Here is a 19,036-nt window from a genome sequence, read left to right on the forward strand (position 1 = left end):
CGCTTCTGGCGAACCAGAGCAGCGCACGAAAACTCCCGTTTACCTTCCCACCGGAGCGGTACCTATTTATCTACTTGCACATTGATGTGCTTTCAAATTGCTAGGTTGGCAGGAGCAGGGACCGAGCAACGGGAGCTCACCCCGTTGCGGGGATTCAAACCGCCGACCTTCTGATCGGCAAGTCCTAGGCTCTGTGATTTAACCCACAGCGCCACCCGCGTCTCTATATACAGTGGTACCTCGGGTTAAATACTTAATTCGTTCTGTAGGTCTGTTCTTAACCTGAAACAGTTCTTAACCTGAAGCACCACTTTAGCTAATGGGGCCTCCTGTTGCCGCTGCGCCGCCGCAGCACGATTTCTGTTCTCATCCTGAAGCAAAGTTCTTAACCTGAAGCACTATTTCTGGGTTAGCGGAGTCTGTAACCTGAAGCGTCTGTAACCTGAAGTGTCTGTAACCCGAGGTACCACTGTACATGGCTGTCTTTAAAAAAAAAACCTGTGCAAACACAGAGGTCTAAAATTGTTCACCACTTCACCCTACGCTTGTCCTAGTTACCAATTAGTTTCCAAGCATAATTCAAAACAGTGTTGCTACCGACCTGGTAAGCCCGAAATGGCTTAGGCCAGCCTTCCTCAAGCTGGTGACTTCCAGATGTTTTTGTCAGGCTCTTGTCACCAAAACACCACAGCAGCAGCCCTTACTCGGGAGGAAGTAAGTAAGAGGAATGGCTTCCTCGGTTTTCAAGCGTCTCGGAAGCCGAACGTTTCAGAAGCCGAACGCCAGAAACCTGGAAGTAATTGCTTCCGTTTTCAAACGCACCTCGGAAGTCAAACGGCTTCTGCTGCATGTTTTTCCATTTTTTCAATAGATTTTGCCAACCATCCATTGCTCCTTGGTTTTCAAATGTTTCAGAAGTCGAACAGTCTTCCAGAACAGATTACGTTCAAAAACCGAGGTTCCACTGTGTGTGTGTGTGTGTGTGTGTGTGTGTGTGTGTGTATATATATATATACAGTATATTAATGAATGACACAGCGGTATAAGGATTTTAGTATATATATATATATATGAATGAATGACACAGCGGTATAAGGATTTTTAAAAATAAATAAATAATAGCCAACACAGTGCCCTCTTTTCGATTTATTTTATTTATTAGTACTTATCTCGTCCTTCCTCTCAGAGGAGCCCAGGGAGGCAAAGACTTCTGTGATAAAATAGAAAATTAAAAAAAACATACTTTAAACTTTTTTTTATTAAAAAAATCTAAAAACGAAACATCTAAAAACAGATTCAAAGCTCCAACTACACTGTACCATTAAATCAGCATCACACTGTTTAGTCACGGTTTCTCCGTAAGGAACCCTGGGAACTGTGGTTTGCTGAGGGTACTGAGAGATGTTAGAAGTCCCTCTATTCCCCCCACAGAGCTACAATTCCCAGGGTGAGGGGAGAGACTCCATCAGGCAAGGCCTCCTTCCACCTGCCTTGCCCCCCCTCCAGTCTCTGCTTCTCATTTTGTATTGTATTATGTTGTGCACTGTGGCTTGCTGTTGTTTTATTGATTGGAGTTTAGAAATTACTTATTGTAAGTGTTAAGAGTGGGTTTCTGTTTAATCTTGAAATGCTGACATTTAATATTATGCTGTATCATTTTAATGAAGGTTGAATGTTATTTTATTTGTGTCAGGGACTCAGCGGGAGCGCAGGGAGGAGAGGAGATGGAGAGCGAGGGGGAGCAATCCGAGGGCAGCGTAGGAGAATATGACAGCAGCCCGATAGATTCCATGAGCCTCTCCAGCGAATCGGAAGATTCACAGAAGGGGGCGCCGATGGGCAGGGCAAGGGGCGACCCAAGGGGGACACCCCAGAAGCAAGGGGCCAGCGGGGACTCCCAGAGCAGCAGTTGGAAATCAGGACCAGCTTCCCCACCAGAGCGTAGTGGGGGGGAGGAGTCCCAGGTGTCAGAGCCCACATATGCACCACCAGAAAGAGAAGATGAGTCAGGGTTGACCACGCCTCCATCGAAGAGTGAGTTAACGGTCAAGAGGAAAGTTGCAGGCTGGGCGCGCGCGCCAAGTTCTAATGTACAGGCGAGCGGCACAGAAGGTAGCCCGGATAGGGAACCAGGTCCTAAAGCCCGCCGGAAGGAGGGGCAAGAATCGTCAGGGTCAGCGTCAGAGGAGTCCAGGAAGGATGAAACCCTAGCGGGCAGGAGGGCCCAGAGGAGAAAGGAACTTAGGAAGAGGTGGAGCAAGGCTAGAGTCTAAAACTGGTGTGGAAGGGGAGGAGACTCAGACGGGACTTCGCCGGTCTAAGGTCGAGACGTAGAGCTGCACGCTGTGGCTTTAAAATGGAAACTGAACCTCAATAAAGACTTTTGTACATAACTACAGCCTAGCGTTGGTCCTCTGTGAGCTGGGACCTGGAGGCAGCTCTGACAATTTGCATATTGTATTATGCATATTATCTTATTTATATGACATTAGCCGCTGTGAGTCCAGCTTTGACCGGGGAGGGCGGGATACAAATAAAATGTTACAAAAAAGAAAAGGGGGGGAAAAGGGTGGTTTAACGCTCAGTCCCTCTTCCCAGGGAAACTCTGTGGCTGCTGGACGAGATGGACCACTGGCCTGATCCTGGTTCTCCTGTTATGGACACGGAAGGGGAAGGGTGAGCAAGCCTGAGCCTCACCTGGGTTCATTTCTGACACAATGGTTTATGCAGCCTTTTAAAGTCAGGGTTCAGTTACCCATAACTTTTCCTTTGTGAAGCTCAAACCTTGAATGGAGCTGGCCAGAGCAAATGCCAATATAAGCTCTTTCATCCAGTGATTCAGCAGAATGCACACCTAGTGCACTCTATCGAGTAAACTCATATAGAATTACAGAGTTGGAAGCATAAGGTAATTGTAAAGGGACCCCTGACCATTAGGTCCAGTCGTGGCCGACTCTGGGGTTGCGGCGCTCATCTCGCTTTATTGGCCAAGGGAGCCGGCGTACAGCTTCCGGGTCATGTGGCCAGCATGACTAAGCCGCTTCTGGCGAATCAGAGCAGCGCACGGAAACACCGTTTACCTTCCCACCAGAGCAGTACATATTTATCTACTTGCACTTTGACGTGCTTTCGAACTGCTGGGTGGGCAGCAGCAGGAAGCGAGCAACGGGAGCTCACCCCGTTGCGGGGATTCAAACCGCCGACCTTCTGATCAGCAAGTACTAGGCTCTGTGGTTTAACCCACAGCACCACCCGTGTTCCTTCCGGTTGGAAGCATAGATGTCAACTTTTCCTTTTTCTTGCGAGGAATCCTATTTGGAATAAGGGAATTTCCCTTTAAAAAAGGGAAAAGTTGACAGCTATGGTTGAAAGGGACCCTGCAGATCATCTAGTCCAACCCCCTGCAATGCAGGAATTTGCAGCAGTCCCTTATGGGGATCAAACCTGCAACCTTGGGATTATCAGCACCACGCTCTAGCCGACTGAGCGACCCAACTCTTCATAGCACAAACTAAACAGGCAATCCTGGGGAGCAAAGCGTTAACACAAAGTGCTGCTTCAGAAGAAATTACTCACTGTCCTTGTTGCCAATCTCCAGGCCCATGAATCTGCTAGTAGCAAAGTGCTTTTCTGAGTCTCCTCCTAGCCATGTCCTTGGAAGCAACCAGTTACAGCCCCTTTCTCAGAAGGGGAAATAACTCAACAACCCACTGTGGCTTTTGCCCATTCGTTTAAAGCCTGTCTGTACAGGGAGAGATAGGGTTAAAAATATAGACCAATAGGAAAGCCGGAGGGAGGCGGAGCCTACCTGTGTATAAAAGGGCTTAGCCGAGGTTTGAGTTAGTTGTTGTTGGGAGCTGTTGGTGGGTAGTTGGTTGGTTTTAGTGGGTTGGCTGAGTTGGGAAAGGCAGTTGGAGAAGCAGTTGGCAGGCAGTTGGAAATAGAGAGACAGTTAGGGCAGTGGGTTCTTGACTAAGGGGAGGTAGCAGAGATAGAGAGAGGAAAATAAGACTAAGAAAGTAAAGAGTAACAACGTCTGGAATGCCGGAAAAGTTTGTTTGTGTCTGAAATAAAATACACTCTTCTTTACTAATTGAGAACCTGACTGAGGCTGAAGTGATTTTACCGGGGAGGACCTGGTTGGTGGGAGCGGATTAGTGGTGTACGGGTCAATAGTCCGGAGACGACCGGGGGCTCCTTACAAATGCCACACACACCAACTTGGGGAAGTAGTTATCACCTTTCTGCTACCCGTAAGCTCTGAACAATACAGTAGTACCTTGGTTTTTTAATGTAATCCGTTCCGGAAGACCGTTCGAGTTCTGAAACGTTCAAAAACCGAGGCGCAAAGGGCGGCCTGCCAATTCAACACAGAAAATTGTGAGAAACAAAAGATACACGCAGCAGAAGCCGTTCAACTTCCAAGGCGGGTTCGAAAACGGAAACATTCTGGGTTTTCAGCGTTCGAAAACCGAAATGTTCGGCAACGGAGACATCAAAAAACCAAGGTACCACTGTATTAAGAGAATAAGACCACCTCCTGGTGCATATCTACAATTGATCCTCTATTCCCTTTTCCCTTTCCTCTTTTATGAAGAAACCCTTTCTGGGACCCCCAAATTTAAATTCTTCCCTGGTCTCCTTGCTGGCCCTAGTAGGACCAACTTGGCCAGTTAGCCCTGGTGATCATTTGATGTCTACTGACTGGGGTTTTGTTTTTCCCAAAACGACCCCTGAGTTTTTTAATTTTATTGATATTGATGCTGCATTTTATGTTGTGTTTTCTGCTGTTTTTAGGTCGCATTTTAATCAATGTTTTATATTTGCTGTTAGCCGCCCTGAGCCCGGTTTTTAAACCGGGAAGAGGGGGGTAAAAATAAAAAAAATATTTATTATTCTTTATTTATTGTTATTTCCCGCGTGGGTTCTCTCGTGTGTAAGAAGATCTGAACTCGTAATGAAGCTTTTCCCACAGGCTAAGCACTTAAACGGCTTCTCCCCCATGTGAGTGCTCTGATGCCTGCGGAAGTTGGACCTCAGGCTGAACGTCCTTCCGCAAACCCCGCAGCTGTACGGTTTTTCGCCGGTATGGATTCTCTGGTGTCCCCAGAGGAGAGAGCTGGCGGTAAACCTTTTCCCGCACTCAGGACACTTGTACGGCTTCTCCCCCGTGTGAACGCACCGGTGCGAAATGAGCTGAGAGTTGTGCCCAAAGCTCCTCCCGCAATCCGAGCACCGGTACGGCTTTTCCCCCGTGTGGATTCTCTCGTGTCTGATCAGGAACGTGCTCACACTGAAGGACTTCCCGCAGTCGGAGCATTTGAAAGGCAGCTCTCCGCGGTGGCTTTTCAGGTCGTTGGCGAAAGAGGAGTGTTGCCAGAACCGGCGCCCGCAGTCTGAGCATTTGAACGGCTTCTCTCCGGTGTGGGTCCGGTAATGTTTGGTGAGGTCCGAGCACACAGAATCATAGAATCATAGAGTTGGAAGAGACCACAAGGGCCCTCAGGTGGCTGCTGAACGAGGAGCTCTGCCGGAAGCACTTCCCGCACTCGGAGCACTTGTAGGGTTTCTCTCCCGTGTGGGTCCGGTAGTGCCGAATGAGGTCCGAGCTCACGGCGAAGCTTTTCCCGCAGTGCGTGCAGGTGTACGGCTTCTCACCCGTGTGGGTCCTTGCAGGGGCCACGAGGGTCGACTTCAACCTGAAGCTTTTCCCACACTCCACACACTTGTAGGGTTTCTCGCCTGTGTGGATCCGCTGATGCACGGTGAGACCCGTGGGCCGACTGAACCCTCGTCCGCACACTGCACACTTGTGTCGTTTATCGTCTTTGTGGGTGTTTTCCTCCAACGCCTCCTTCCTTTCTGGCATGAAGGACAGAATGTGAAGCAATCCCTCCCAGATGATTTCCCCTTCGCCTCTCAGGGCGCCCACCTTTTTGGCTTGGAGGCTACAACCGATCAGGATTTTCCATCAGAGGAGTCTCCTCCTTGTTCTCAGTCACCTGTCCATCACCTGCAGAAACAAAATATTCAGAACTTCCATCAGCTGCAGATGCATTTGGAGTTCCATCTACGGTTTTGGTCCCTCAAAAAGGGTATATTGCAGAGCTGGGAAAGGTACAGGACAGGTGTGATCAGGGAATTGAAGCATTTCCCCTACAAGGAAAAACTACAATGTTTGAAGATTTTTTGGTGACAAAGAGGAGATGCATGTTGTTGTTTTTTTACAGACAGAAGGCCTCCCCCCCTCCATAATTATAAAAACCAGTGCTGTCAAGGAATTCAGAAAAACCTCACCTAGCATGCTGGTGCAGCCCTGGTCCTCCGCCTCCTCTTTAGCCTCTGAGCCCACCGGCATCCGTCCAGCCCCCGATGTTATCCCTGTTGCCGGAGTACAATTCAAAGCCTTGCCTCCCGACAGCGGCAGCCCCTGAAATGGCAAAGAAGCATAACGTACAATGCAGGAAAGGGTTGGTTCAGCACTACTGCTGCATGTTGGCTGATGTAAAATTCATTATTACTATTATTATTAATAATAAAAACAAGCATGGACTAACGGAGGAGTGGGGACCTTTGGCCTCTCCATAGGAATGAGCCCCCCATTTAATAATAATAATAATAATAATTTATTTATACCTCGCCCACCTGGCTGGGTTTCCCCAGTCACTCTGGGCAGCTCACAACAGAATATTAAAACCACGTAAAACATCAAACATTAAAAACTTCCCTAAAGAGGGCTCCCTTCAGATGTCTTCTAAAAGTCAGATAGTTGTTTATTTCCTTGACATCTGGTGGGAGGGCGTTCCACAAGGCGGGCGCCATTACCTTGAAGGCCCTCTGCCTGGTTCCCTCTAACCTCGCTTCTTGTAGGGAGGAAACTGCCAGAAGGCCCTCGGAGCTGGACCTCAGTGTCCAGGCTGAACAATGGGGGTGGAGATGATCCTTCAGGTATACGGGGCCAAGGCCATTTCCCTTCCGCCGCTACAATTCCCAGAGTGATTTAACACTGACCCATCCCACTTCCCAGGAAACACTGGGAATTGTAGCTTTGTGAAGGGTATTTGGATATCTTAACGGTTAACCACTCCCAACAAACTACAGCTCCCAGAATTCTTTGGGAGAAGTAACGGCTGTTTAAATGGATGCTCCGAAAGTGGGCTTCCTTGGCTCTGGCTCCTCCTACTGGTGGCCTCCCTGCTTTCCACCCTGTCAGTTCCAATGAGCCCCAGCCCCCAGGGCCCACAACCTTTGGGACATCCTGATGAGATGCCCTTACCTGCTGTTTTGGTTTCTCAGCCTCTCTTTGCCTCACCAGGAAGTCCTTGGCCAAAGCCACCGCCTGGGCGCAGGTCTCTGGGCAGCCATCTTTGACCCAGCTCTGCACTTCCGGTGGCAGGACGGCCAGGAACTGCTCCAGGATCAGCAGCTCCAGGATCCGCTCTTTGGAGGACCTCTCTGGCTTCAGCCAGTGATGGCAAAGATGCCACAGACGGCTGCAGGCCTCGCGGGGGTCCTAAATGTCCTGGTAGTGGAATTCCCTGAAGAGTTTCCGCTGCGTGTCCAGGGTGACAGACTCACTTCCTCGGGTCTCATATCTCGCCTTCCAATAGTCTTCCCCATTTCTGGCGTCCAAATCCCCATATTCCTGTGGTAACGCTCCAAGGAAGTTCAGCACGCCTTGGGGGCACTGGTTAGCGTTCGCCATGCCATCCAAGGAGGCCGGAAAAGCCTTTGTGTTACGCCACAGAGTGGGCTCCTACATTGCTGGGCTTTCCCATCCTGAGTGGAAACATCTCACTGCTTTGAGGAGCTCCTGAGACCCTGAACATGGTAGAGTCCTCTTGCCGCCTGGTTCTTCTTTAAATGGCTCCGGCATCTCCCAGTTGGGAAAATCCAGGTTGTTGCTGGCCTCAAGATCACAAGAGGGCTTTCCCCCCCCTCACGGACTCTACTCCGAGTTCAAATCCACCCGGGTCTTGTTCCTCCATTTTTACCCCGGCCTGCATTCCCTGCTCTAACTCAGCCTGGAAGTGGAGACAAGGATTCCTTCGGCCTTCCGACTGAGCACCATTTTGACTCTCAGGGAAACAATGGCCTCACTTCCATGTGGCTACTATTTACCTCGCAATTTTCACCTACTATTTTCACAGGGGAATAATTCCATCTTCTGGCTGCCCTCGAACAAAACAGGGCAATCTATAGAAGCACATTGCGTCGCAGGGAACAGAGATAGAACTTGCAAGAAGCAGCCGGTGTCCCTGAGGGAAAAGAAGAGACAGAAAGGCAGAATTTAACAGCACATATGGAAATGTTTCTTCTTGTTTTTCCTTTCAGCATCTCTCTTGGTGAAAACAGCCAATGTTTTCCCCTTTGGGGACTGAACATGGAAGATAGAGCAGGCTTTTTTTCTCCTGTTCTGGAGGGCAGGACGCAAACCAGAGCTGTTTGATAGTAGAACAGACTCCCTTGGGAGGTGGTGGACTCAACCTTCCTTGGAGATTTTAAGGCAGAGCTTGGATAGCCATCGGTCACGAATGCTTTAGTTGAGATTCCTGCACTGCAAGGGTTGGACTAGATGACCCTTGGGTCCCTTCCAACTCTACCATTCTCTGATTCTTTGCCAAATCATATGAACGCAGGAAACTACCTTCTACAGGTAAAGGTAAAGGTAAAGGTACCCCTGCCCGTACGGGCCAGTCTTGACAGACTCTGGGGTTGTGCGCCCATCTCACTTAAGAGGCCAGGGGCCAGCGCTGTCCGGAGACACTTCCGGGTCACGTGGCCAGCGTGACATCGCTGCTCTGGCCAGAGCCAGAGCCAGAGCCGCACACGGAAACGCCGTTTACCTTCCCGCTGGTAAGCGGTCCCTATTTATCTACTTGCACCCGGAGGTGCTTTCGAACTGCTAGGTTGGCAGGCGCTGGGACCGAGCAGCGGGAGCGCACCCCGCCGCAGGGATTCGAACCGCCGACCTTTTGATCGGCAAGCCCTAGGCGCTGAGGCTTTAACCCACAGCGCCACCTGCATCCCAGCGCCTTCTACAGAGCCAGATGCAAAAGGTGATTCAATGATAATCATAATTGTGACATGGGAACACTTTTCCTCTACAGTGGTACCTCGGGTTACAAACACTTTGGGTTACAGACTCCGCTAACCTGGAAGTAGTACCTTGGGTTAAGAACTTTACCTCAGGATGAGAACAGAAATTGTGCACTGGCAGCACGGCGGCAGCAGGAGGCCCCGTTCGCTAAAGTGTTACCTCAGGTTAAGAACGGTTTCAGGTTAAGAACGGGTCGCCAGAACAAATTAAGCTTGTAACCAGAGGTACCACTGTATTTGCATCCCGAAGCCTCTCACCCACCCAAACACCACCCCTTTTTTATTCCCCTCCTTGGGAAGGGGAAATAACCGATTGGAAGGTTGGCGGTTCGAATCCCCGCGGCGGGGTGCGCTCCCGCTGCTCGGTCCCAGCGCCTGCCAACCTAGCAGTTCGAAAGCACCCCCGGGTGCAAGTAGATAAATAGGGACCGCTTACTGGCGGGAAGGTAAACGGCGTTTCCGTGTGCTGCGCTGGCTCGCCAGATGCAGCTTTGTCACGCTGGCCACGTGACCCGGAAGTGTCTCCGGACAGCGCTGGCCCCCGGCCTCTTGAGTGAGATGGGCGCACCAACCCCAGAGTCTGTCAAGACTGGCCCGTACGGGCAGGGGTACCTTTACCTTTACCTTTAAGTAAAAGGTAGGGGATGCGGGTGGCGTGGTGGGTTAAACCACAGAGCCTAGGACTTGCCGATCAGAAGGTCAGCGGTTCAAATCCCCGCTACGGGGTGAGTTCCCGTTGTTCTGTCTCTGCTCCTGCCAACCTAGCAGTTCGAAAGCACCTCAAAGTGCAAGTAGATAAATAGGTACTGCTTGTGCGGGAAGGTAAATGGCGTTTCCGTACGCTGCTCTGGTTCGCCAGAAGCGGCTTAGTCATGCTGGCCACATGACCCAGAAGTTGTACACCAGCTCCCTCGGCCAGTAAAATGAGACGAGTGCTGCAACCCCAGAGTCAGCCACGACTGGACCTAATGGTCAGGGGTCCCTTTACCTTAAGTAAAAGGTAAAGGACCCCTGGATGGTTAAGTCCAGTCAAATGTGACTATGAGGTTGCGGCGCTCATCTCGCTTTCAGGCCAAGGGCGTTGGTCCACAGACAGCTTTCTGGGTCATGTGGCCAGCATGACTAAACCACTTCTGGTGCAACAGGTCACTGTGATGGAACACCAGAGCGCATTGAAATGCCATTTACCTTCCTGCCGGAGCGGTACCTATTTATCTACTTGCACTGACGTGCTTTCAGACTGCTAGGTAGACAGGAGCTGGGATAGAACAACAGGAGCTCATCCCATTGCGTGGAATCGAACCGCCGACCTTCTGATCCACAAGCCCAAGAAGCTCAGTGTTTTAGACCACAGCGCCACCCAACAGTGGTGTAGCGTGGGTTGTCAGCACCCGGGGCAAGGCAAGTAATTTGCACCCCCTAACCCGTGGATTTGCGTCCCCTAACCCTAACCCCCAGATGTTGCGCCCGGTGCGGCCGGCCCCCCCTGCACCCCCCACGCTACGCCACTGCCACCCAAGTCTCATACATGACTCAGTGGTAGAGCAACTGCCTTGCATGCAGAAAGTTTCGGGTTCAACCACACCAAGTGGCTCTGGGAATGCCTCCTGCCCACAGTCCTGGAGACTTTCAGTCAGTCTCTAGTCAACGCTGAGCTAAATGGACCAGGGGTCTGCTTTTGCCTTTCCATGAGGGGCTGTTTTCTCTGTTCCCGACCTTCTGCATTCAGGTGCTCCTCTCTCCAGTCTCCAAACACACCCAGCCCCCAGCTCCCCCCCTAGGTCTGCGAAAGAGGATACGGTCCCCTCTCTATCCGCCTGCAGCAACAAAAGAACGCGCGGCTAAGAGATGCGCAAAGGCGCGGAGCAGCCAAAACTCACCCGCCTTGACCCCGTGGCACTCGAAGGGAAATCAAAGCAGGCAGGCAGCAGCCGCATTCACATTTAGAGGAGCAACGCAGGAGAGTCGACCCACGAGGAGGCGGTGCAGGATGGAGCCCCCACCCCCTTCTACCCTTTGCACTGCAGGGGTGGGAAAAGCTGGGCAGGAGCGCACCAAGACGCGCTTCCAGCTTCCTCTCTTGCCTGCGCTCTATGAGAAGAGCCTCTCTCCAGATTTAACCCCCCAAATAATCCCTCTTCCATTTCTGCACAGAATGCTGCTATCAAATTGACGAATTTATGCTGGAATGGCAAAAAAAAAACAAGCACAAAACCAACCCTACAGGAGGAATTAGAAACCAGGAAGAGGCGCGATTTAATAGAGAACAGGGGGAGGTTATAATGTACAGTATTTGGGAAATGATTGCAAACAATCACATTCATCGGTAGGCTTGATAGAAAGCCTGTTGTCAAATATATATATATATATATATATATATATATATATATATATATATTGAAGATTTTAATGTGGCCACCACTGCCTTAGCCTTGACCCAGGTACCCTCACCAATAATATCCTTTTTAACTACATATACAAATCTCCTTTCCAACAATATTATTATTATTATTATTATTATTATTATTATTATTATTATTATTAAAAACTTATTTTTATTCATTTTTAAAAAACTTTTTTAAAGAAAGAAAACACCTCCTGCGTTCCCATTTTTATCATCAGCATTTTTTTTTTATTTTCTAGATTTCAACAACATAACATGTTCATTTTTTCTAGTCGCTACTTTTCCCATCCCCTTTATTTAAAAAACAAATCAATATTATTTTGAAAGGAACCCGCTATGGATATTATTTTTTAAATGAGTTGCTAATTTAGAAATAGTCCTCTAAATTTAAAGAAAGAAAGAAAAGAAAATCCCCTATAGAGAGAGAGGAAATTTTACGACATTTGGGTCTTTTGTAAGTTTAGAGAGCAGGTGAGCAAGGGGCGGAGGGTCATGAGAGAGGCGTATAAACGTTAAGAATGGGGTGCAGACAAAGTAGGTTTTCCCTCCCTCTCATAATTCTAGAACCCAGAGAAATGCAATGGAGCTGAATGTTGGAACATTCAGCGGAGACGAAAGAATGCAGCATGTAGATAAAACTACGGAACTCCCTCCTACTTGAGGCAGCAACAGAAGGCCACCAACGTGGGTAACTTGTAAGAGGATTGGACAAAGGCTGTCCATGGCTACTCCTAGCCGCAGTGAATATGGAGCCACATGTTGAAATTCCTGCATTGCAGTGGCTTGGACTAGATGACCCTTGGATCCCTTCCAACTCTACCATTCTCTGATTCTTTGACTAGAGGGGTCCCCTTCGGCCTGATCCAGCAGCCAGGCTCTTCTGATGCTCTTGGATTGAACCTGGGACCTTCTGCAGGGATGGGTTTTGTTCCCGCCTGCACCATGTCAGTGGTGGGGAGGGCCAGAGGACCCTGGGGGGAGCTAGGACCCTCGTACCTACAGGACCGCCTCTCCCGGTATGCCCCACGGAGGACCTTAAGGTCCATAAATAGCAACACCCTAGAGGTCCCAGCATCTTAAAAAGCAGAGACATTGCCTAGCCAACAAAGGTCTGTATAGTTAAAGCTATGGTTTTCCCAGTAGTGATGTATGGAAGTGAGAGCTGGACCATAAAGAAGGCTGATTCCCGAAGAATGGATGCTTTTGAATTCTGGTGCTGGAGGAGACTCTTGAGAGTCCCATGGACTGCAAGAAGATCAAACCTATCCATTCTTAAGGAAATCAGCCCTGAGTGCTCACTGGAAGGACAGATCCTGAAGCTGAGGCTCCAATACTTTGGCCACCTCATGAGAATAGAAGACTCCCTGGAAAAGACCCTGATGTTGGGAAAGATGGAGAAGGGGACGACAGAGGACGAGATGGCTGGACAGTGTTGTCGAAGCTACCAGCATGAGTTTGACCAAACTGCGGGAGGCAGTGGAAGACAGGAGTGCCTGGCGTGCTCTGGTCCATGGGGTCACGAAGAGTCGGACACGACTAAACGACTAAACAACAACAACATGACTGGATGCCTAATAATAATAATAATAATAATAATAATAATAATAATAATAATATCACTAATCTAATCCAGCCAGGCTCTTCTCATGTTCTTATGGATGTTTACAGACAAATAAATAAATTAAAAACAAAGCAAAAATGCACGATCTTCCTGATCCACTTAATCTCGGCAGCTGAGCAAAAAACGGAGAGATAGGCTTCTTCTTTTTTTAAAAAAAGAAACTTTTTATTTCACTTATCTACCATGTTTTTATAAAGTTTCACAGCATTCCGTGAAGTTCACAGCCTCAACAGGGCATTCGGAAGAATGAACCAAGCAAATAGTAATAATTTAGAAAGACACACGCCGGCGGGAGCTGGTCCAGCAACATCTGAAACGGCAAAGGGTCCCCCACACCTGACCTAACAGATCTACATATATTAGTCATTCTTGCCAATTAACTGAAACCTCTACTGAGTCGGACCACTAGTCCACCTAGTTCAGTACTGTCAACACTGACTGGAAGCAGCTCTCTGAGGTTATAGACAAGAGAAGAAGAGTTTGGATTTGATATCCTGCCTTTCACTCCCTTTGAGGAGTCTCAAAGCGGCTAACATTCTCCTTTCCCTTCCTCCCCCACAACAAACACTCTGTGGGGTGAGTGGGGCTGAGACACTTCAGAGAAGTGTGACTGGCCCAAGGTCACCCAGCAGCTGCATGTGGAGGAGCGGAGACGTGAACCCAGTTCCCCAGATTACGAATCTACTGCTCTTAACCACCACACCACACTGGCTTTTTCCAAGTCGGTAGAGGATGAGACTCCTTAATCTCAGGGTCCTGGGTTCGAGCCCCACATTTGGGCGTTGGACTAGATGACCCTCGGGATCCCTTTGAACTCTACAATTCTATGAAAAGGGCTGCTTAAAGAGGTATGATAGTTGTTTAAGTGTATAGTGCAGATGGGGCCCATAACACCACTTTAAAGAGCCCTTTTAGGGTGCCCCAATTCCCCTCACAGAGCTGCAATACCCAGAGTGGTTTAAGAATCCATCCCTCTTCTCTGGGAACCCTGGGAGTTGTAGCTCAGCACCCTGAACAAACTACAGCTCCCAGGATGCTTTGGGGGAAGCCATGATATTTTCATAAGATCATGGTATGCCCCACAGAGGACCTTAAGGTCCATATATAGCAACATCCTAGAGGTCCCAGGCCCTAAGGAAGTTAGATTAGCCTCAACCAGAGCCAGGGCCTTTTCAACACTGGCTCCAGCCTGGTGCAATGCTCTGTCTCATGAGACCAGGGCCCTGCGGGATCTGATTTCTTTCCGCAGGGCCTGTAAGACATAGTTATTCCGCCTGGACTTTGGCTTGAAACCAGTTTGATTCCCTCCCCCTCTTTCTTTTTCCTTTCTCCTCCTATGAAGAGATTGCACCCTAATGTTTTAATGTTGTATCTTAATCTTTTAAATTGTATTTTAATCAACTTGTTTTTATTATTGGTTGTTAGCCGTACTGAGCTCGGTCTTGGCTGGGGAGGGCGGGGTATAAATAAAATTTTATTATTATTATTATAAGGATAGGATGGTGCTTTAACTGTACGAGGCAAACAAGGCCTCAGGGTCCCATCCGGGGATCGAACCTGCAACCTCAGTGTTATCAGCACCACGCTCTAACCAACTGAGCTATCCAGGCAAGAACATAGGCAGCAGCCTTTTACTAAGACCCTTGCTCCATCTAGTTCAGCCCTTTTTAAGCAAACTGGCAATGGCTCTCCAGGATTTCAGGCAGGGAAACTCTCCCAGCCCTCCCTGGATTGAACTGGGAACCTTCTGCACGCAAGGCAGGTGTCCCACAGCCCATCCCACTTCTCCTGTGGAGATACGGCCACTGGGTAAATTATTGCAGGTGGCCGGTAGGTTTTCAAGGCTTGGTGGATCGATGCACACAAATATTCACAAAGCAGGTTGGTGCAATCACTTCAACAGCCACTAATTCTCTTAAGAGTTTGTTCAGAAGACAGTCGCGCGGCTTTGACAAACCTCCTATGTTTGTATTTTGCAATGGGGTCACCTTACGTCTTCTCCCTTCACTCCTATAACGAAACACTTTTCGGTGAAGACAAATAAATTGAAGGGCTTCTCCTAACGCAGGAGGTCACCTTGAGAGTAAATTCCTCTCCAGTAATTTCTTAAAAAAACTGTGAGAATGATGTTGTTGGACTACAATTCCCATCATCCCCAGCCAGTTTTGCCAAAGGACATGATGGGAATAGTTTTGCCAAAGGACATGATGGGAATAGTCCAACAACGTTTGAGGACCTAGGATTGAAGAACGCTGCTCTAGTGCAGGGAGTAGCAATGTGGTCCCCTCCAGAGGTTGTTAAGTTAGAATTCCAATCCTTTTTTAACTTTGAGCCATGCTAGTCACGGCTGATGGAAGATGAAACCCAGCTTCTGGAGGGGCCCACAGTGGCTACCCCATGGGTAGGCAAACTACGGCTCAGGGGCTGGATCCGGCCCAATCGCCTTCTAAATCTGGCTCACGGACGGTCCGGGAATCAGGGTGTTTTTACATGAGTAGAATGTGTGCTTTTATTTAAAATGCATCTCTGGGTTATTTGTGGGGCCTGCCTGGTGTTTTTACATGAGTAGAATGTGTGCTTTTATTTAAAATGCATCTCTGGGTTATTTGTGGGGCATAGGAATTCATTCACACCCCCCCCCAATATAGTCCAACCCCCACAAGGTCTGAGGGACAGTGGACCGGCCTCCTGCTGAAAAAGTTTGCTGACCCCTGGGCTATCCCATTCTATAGAGCTGATCAGGCCGCCGGTACGGTTGCCATATGTCCTCTTTTTCTAGGACATGCCCTCTATTTCATGATGAGAGTTATCATAGGGATCCAGAGTGAAAAGTTGGCAAATGTGTCCTCTTTTTTGCTCTTCAAAATATGACAGCTCTAGGTCCCATATGTGAATATTCTGAAAAAGAAGACAACTGAATTCAAATTTAATCCCTCCTCCAGCAAGCACACACACACACACACACACACACACAGTAAAAATGCCTAGGATTTCCTTGCGGTGTGTATTTTCTGATGTGCAATAAGGTTTGAGCGCAGCCTGAAGCTTTTCCCACATTCCGAACATTCGTACGGTTTTTCTCCAGTGTGGATTCTCAGGTGTCCTGTAAGGAGTGTACTGACACCAAAGGTTTTCCCGCATTCGGGGCATTTGTACGGCTTCTCTCCTGTGTGGACTCGCTGGTGTCTGCTGAGCTGCTGGCTCACGCTGAAGCTTTTCCCGCACTCCAGGCATTTGTACGGCTTTTCCCCTGTGTGGACTCTCCGGTGAGTAATAATCTGGGAACTGTTGCAGAAGCGCTTGCCGCAGTCGGGACACTGGTACGGTTTCTCCCCCGTGTGCGATATTTCGTGCCGGATCAGGTCTGAGCTGACGCTGAAGCTTTTCCCGCAGTTTGAGCACTTGAACGGCCGGTCTCCCGTGTGGATTCTCTGGTGGTTTCTAAGGTGCGAGCTTTGGCGGAACGCCTGCCCGCACTCGGCGCATTTGTACGGTTTCTCCCCCGAGTGAGTCCTTTTGTGCTTAATGAGCTGGGAGCTCACGCTGAAGCTTTTCCCACACTGCTGGCACTCGTACGGCTTCTGCCCGTTGTGAGTCCTTTCGTGGGCTATCAGGTTCGACTTCAATGTGAAGGATTTCCCGCAGTCAGGACACTCGTACGGCTTCTCTCCGGTGTGGATTCTCTGATGTGCGATTAGGCCGGTGCTGCGGCTGAAGCTCTTCCCACAGACGCCACAAGTCCTTTGCTTCTTGCCTTTGGGAGGGATCTGCTGGTTTGTGGACTCAGCAAAATCCCCAGGGTTTCTCTCAGGATCATTCACACTGTCTTCCGGGTGGCTTCCCATCTTTGCCTCTGAATAAGGCAGGCAAGCTGTTTTGTTATCCTGACATTGCAAATAAGGGTCTACTTGGGTTGGCCTTTCCCGCTGTGGATTACCCTCCTGCTGGTTCAGCCAGCTGTCACCTAAAGGAGAGGAAAGCAACAATAATCTAGAGGAATGGTTTGTGGTGAATTGGTACGGAGTGATTTAAGAAGGATGAGAGATTTGAAAACAACAGGGCACCATAAAGTTAGCTGAAAAGATTATGAGAATGAGTGAATTTCATGAGAAAGATAAATTTTGAATGAATATCATGTTAAAACTAGGTATTTAGGATTTTGATAAAAATTATTCAAAGTTAGGGATAAAATATTGGAATTGTGTACAATAAGAATGAAAATAAGGTGATAAGTTGCTGGCTAAAGTTTTATTAACTTGGAATGTAGGAGCGAGAGACGTGAGGAAGTCCAAAAGGAAAAAATGAAGAAAAGATGGTTATTACAAGATGTAAAATTTTATGTTTGTTTTATTCTTTGTGTTTGTTCTCTGTTTATTCTGTCTTTTTTTCTTTATTGTATTAACAAAACTCTTAATAAAAAATCTATTAAAAAAAAAAATAATTGGTACGGAGTGATTAAATGTGGGTTTAATATAGCTTGATACTACGAGCTTCCTTTGAATTGCTGTTTTACGTTGTAGCTGACATTATAATTGTTGCAGATAAACTTGGTTCTTAGTAAGTGGCAAAAGTAAGCTGTACAGTGGTACCTCTGGTTACGTACTTAATTTGTTCTGGAGGTCCATTCTTAACCTGAAACTGTTCTTAACCTGAAGCACCACTTTAGCTAATGGGGCCTCGTACTGCCGCCACACGATTTCTGTTCTCATCCTGAAGCAAAGTTCTTAACCCGAGGTACTATTTCTGGGTTAGCGGAGTCTGTAACCTGAAGCGTATGTAACCTGAAGCGTATATAATCCGAGGTACCACTGTATTGGTCCATAAGAGAGGGGGCAAAACCCAAATTTATAGCAGGGGTTGAGGAAATACTTTTATCACAAGGGTTGGGTAAGCTTTGCAGTCCAGGGGCCATATTTCTTTAAGGGCTGCCTTCTGGGGCCTACAATTCCCAGTTCCCTGTGATGAGGGGTTGATCGGTGAACTACTCTGGGAATTACACAAGATTTCTCCCTATCTTCCTCTCCACTGAGTTCCACAAGGGGCAAAACTGAGACCACATTCACACCATAGTTTTAAAGTAAAAAGGTAAAAAAGGTAAAGGTCCTCTGGACGGTTAAGTCTAGTCAAAGGCGACTACAGTGGTACCTCGGGTTACATATGCTTCAGGTTACAGATGCTTCAGGTTACAGACTCCGCTAACCCAGAAATAGCACCTCGGGTTAAAAACTTTGCTTCAGGATGAGAACAGAAATCGTGCTTCGGCGGCGCAGCAGCAGCGGGAGGCCCCATTAGCTAAAGTGGTACCTCAGGTTAAGAACAGTTTCAGGTTAAGAACAGACCTCTGGAACGAATTAAGTATGTAACCAGAGGTACCACTGTATGGGGTTGCGGCGCTCATCTTACTTTCAGGTTGAGGGAGCCAGCGTTTGTCCACAATGGCTTTCCGGGTCATGTGACCAGCATGACTAAACTGCTTCTGGCGTAACAGAACACCAGAGCGCATGGAAATGACGTTTACCTTCCTGCCACAGCGGTACCTATTTATCTACTTGTACTGGCATGCTTTTGAACTGCTAGGATGGCAGCAGCTGGGGCAGAGAAATGGGAGCTCACTCTGTCTTGGGGATTCGAACCACCGACTTTCTGATCGGCAAGCCCAAGAGGCTCAGTGGTTTAGACCACAGTGCCCCCCCCCCCATAGCACTTTAAGCAGCCATGGCTTACTCCAAAGAATTCTGGGAATTGGAGTTTGTTGTGGTTGTGCTGAGTGTTCTAGGGGAGCCCTATTCCCCTCCCAGAGCTACAGTTCCCAGAGTTCCCTGTGAGGAGGGATTGATAGTTATACCACTCTGGGAACTGTAGGTCTGGGAGGGAATAGGTGCTTCCTAGCAACTGTCGGTACCTTTAACAAA

General features: G+C 48.5%; 1 protein-coding gene across 1 annotated transcript in view; it reads right to left on the reverse strand.

Annotated features, from left to right (window-relative positions):
* LOC307208548 (zinc finger protein 500-like) overlaps window positions 1-19,036 on the reverse strand; it is a 77,047-nt gene that overhangs the window by 51,176 nt on the left and 6,835 nt on the right. Inside the window, exon 4 of the mRNA XM_079963238.1 lies at window positions 13,630-17,088. Within this exon, the coding sequence (XP_079819364.1) occupies window positions 16,109-17,088 (980 nt within the window). The 3' untranslated portion in view covers window positions 13,630-16,108. The remainder of the gene's footprint in view (window positions 1-13,629; window positions 17,089-19,036) is intronic.

Source organism: Podarcis cretensis (assembly GCF_951804945.1).
Source record: "Podarcis cretensis genome assembly, chromosome: 2".
NCBI classification, from domain to species: Eukaryota; Metazoa; Chordata; class Lepidosauria; order Squamata; family Lacertidae; genus Podarcis; species Podarcis cretensis.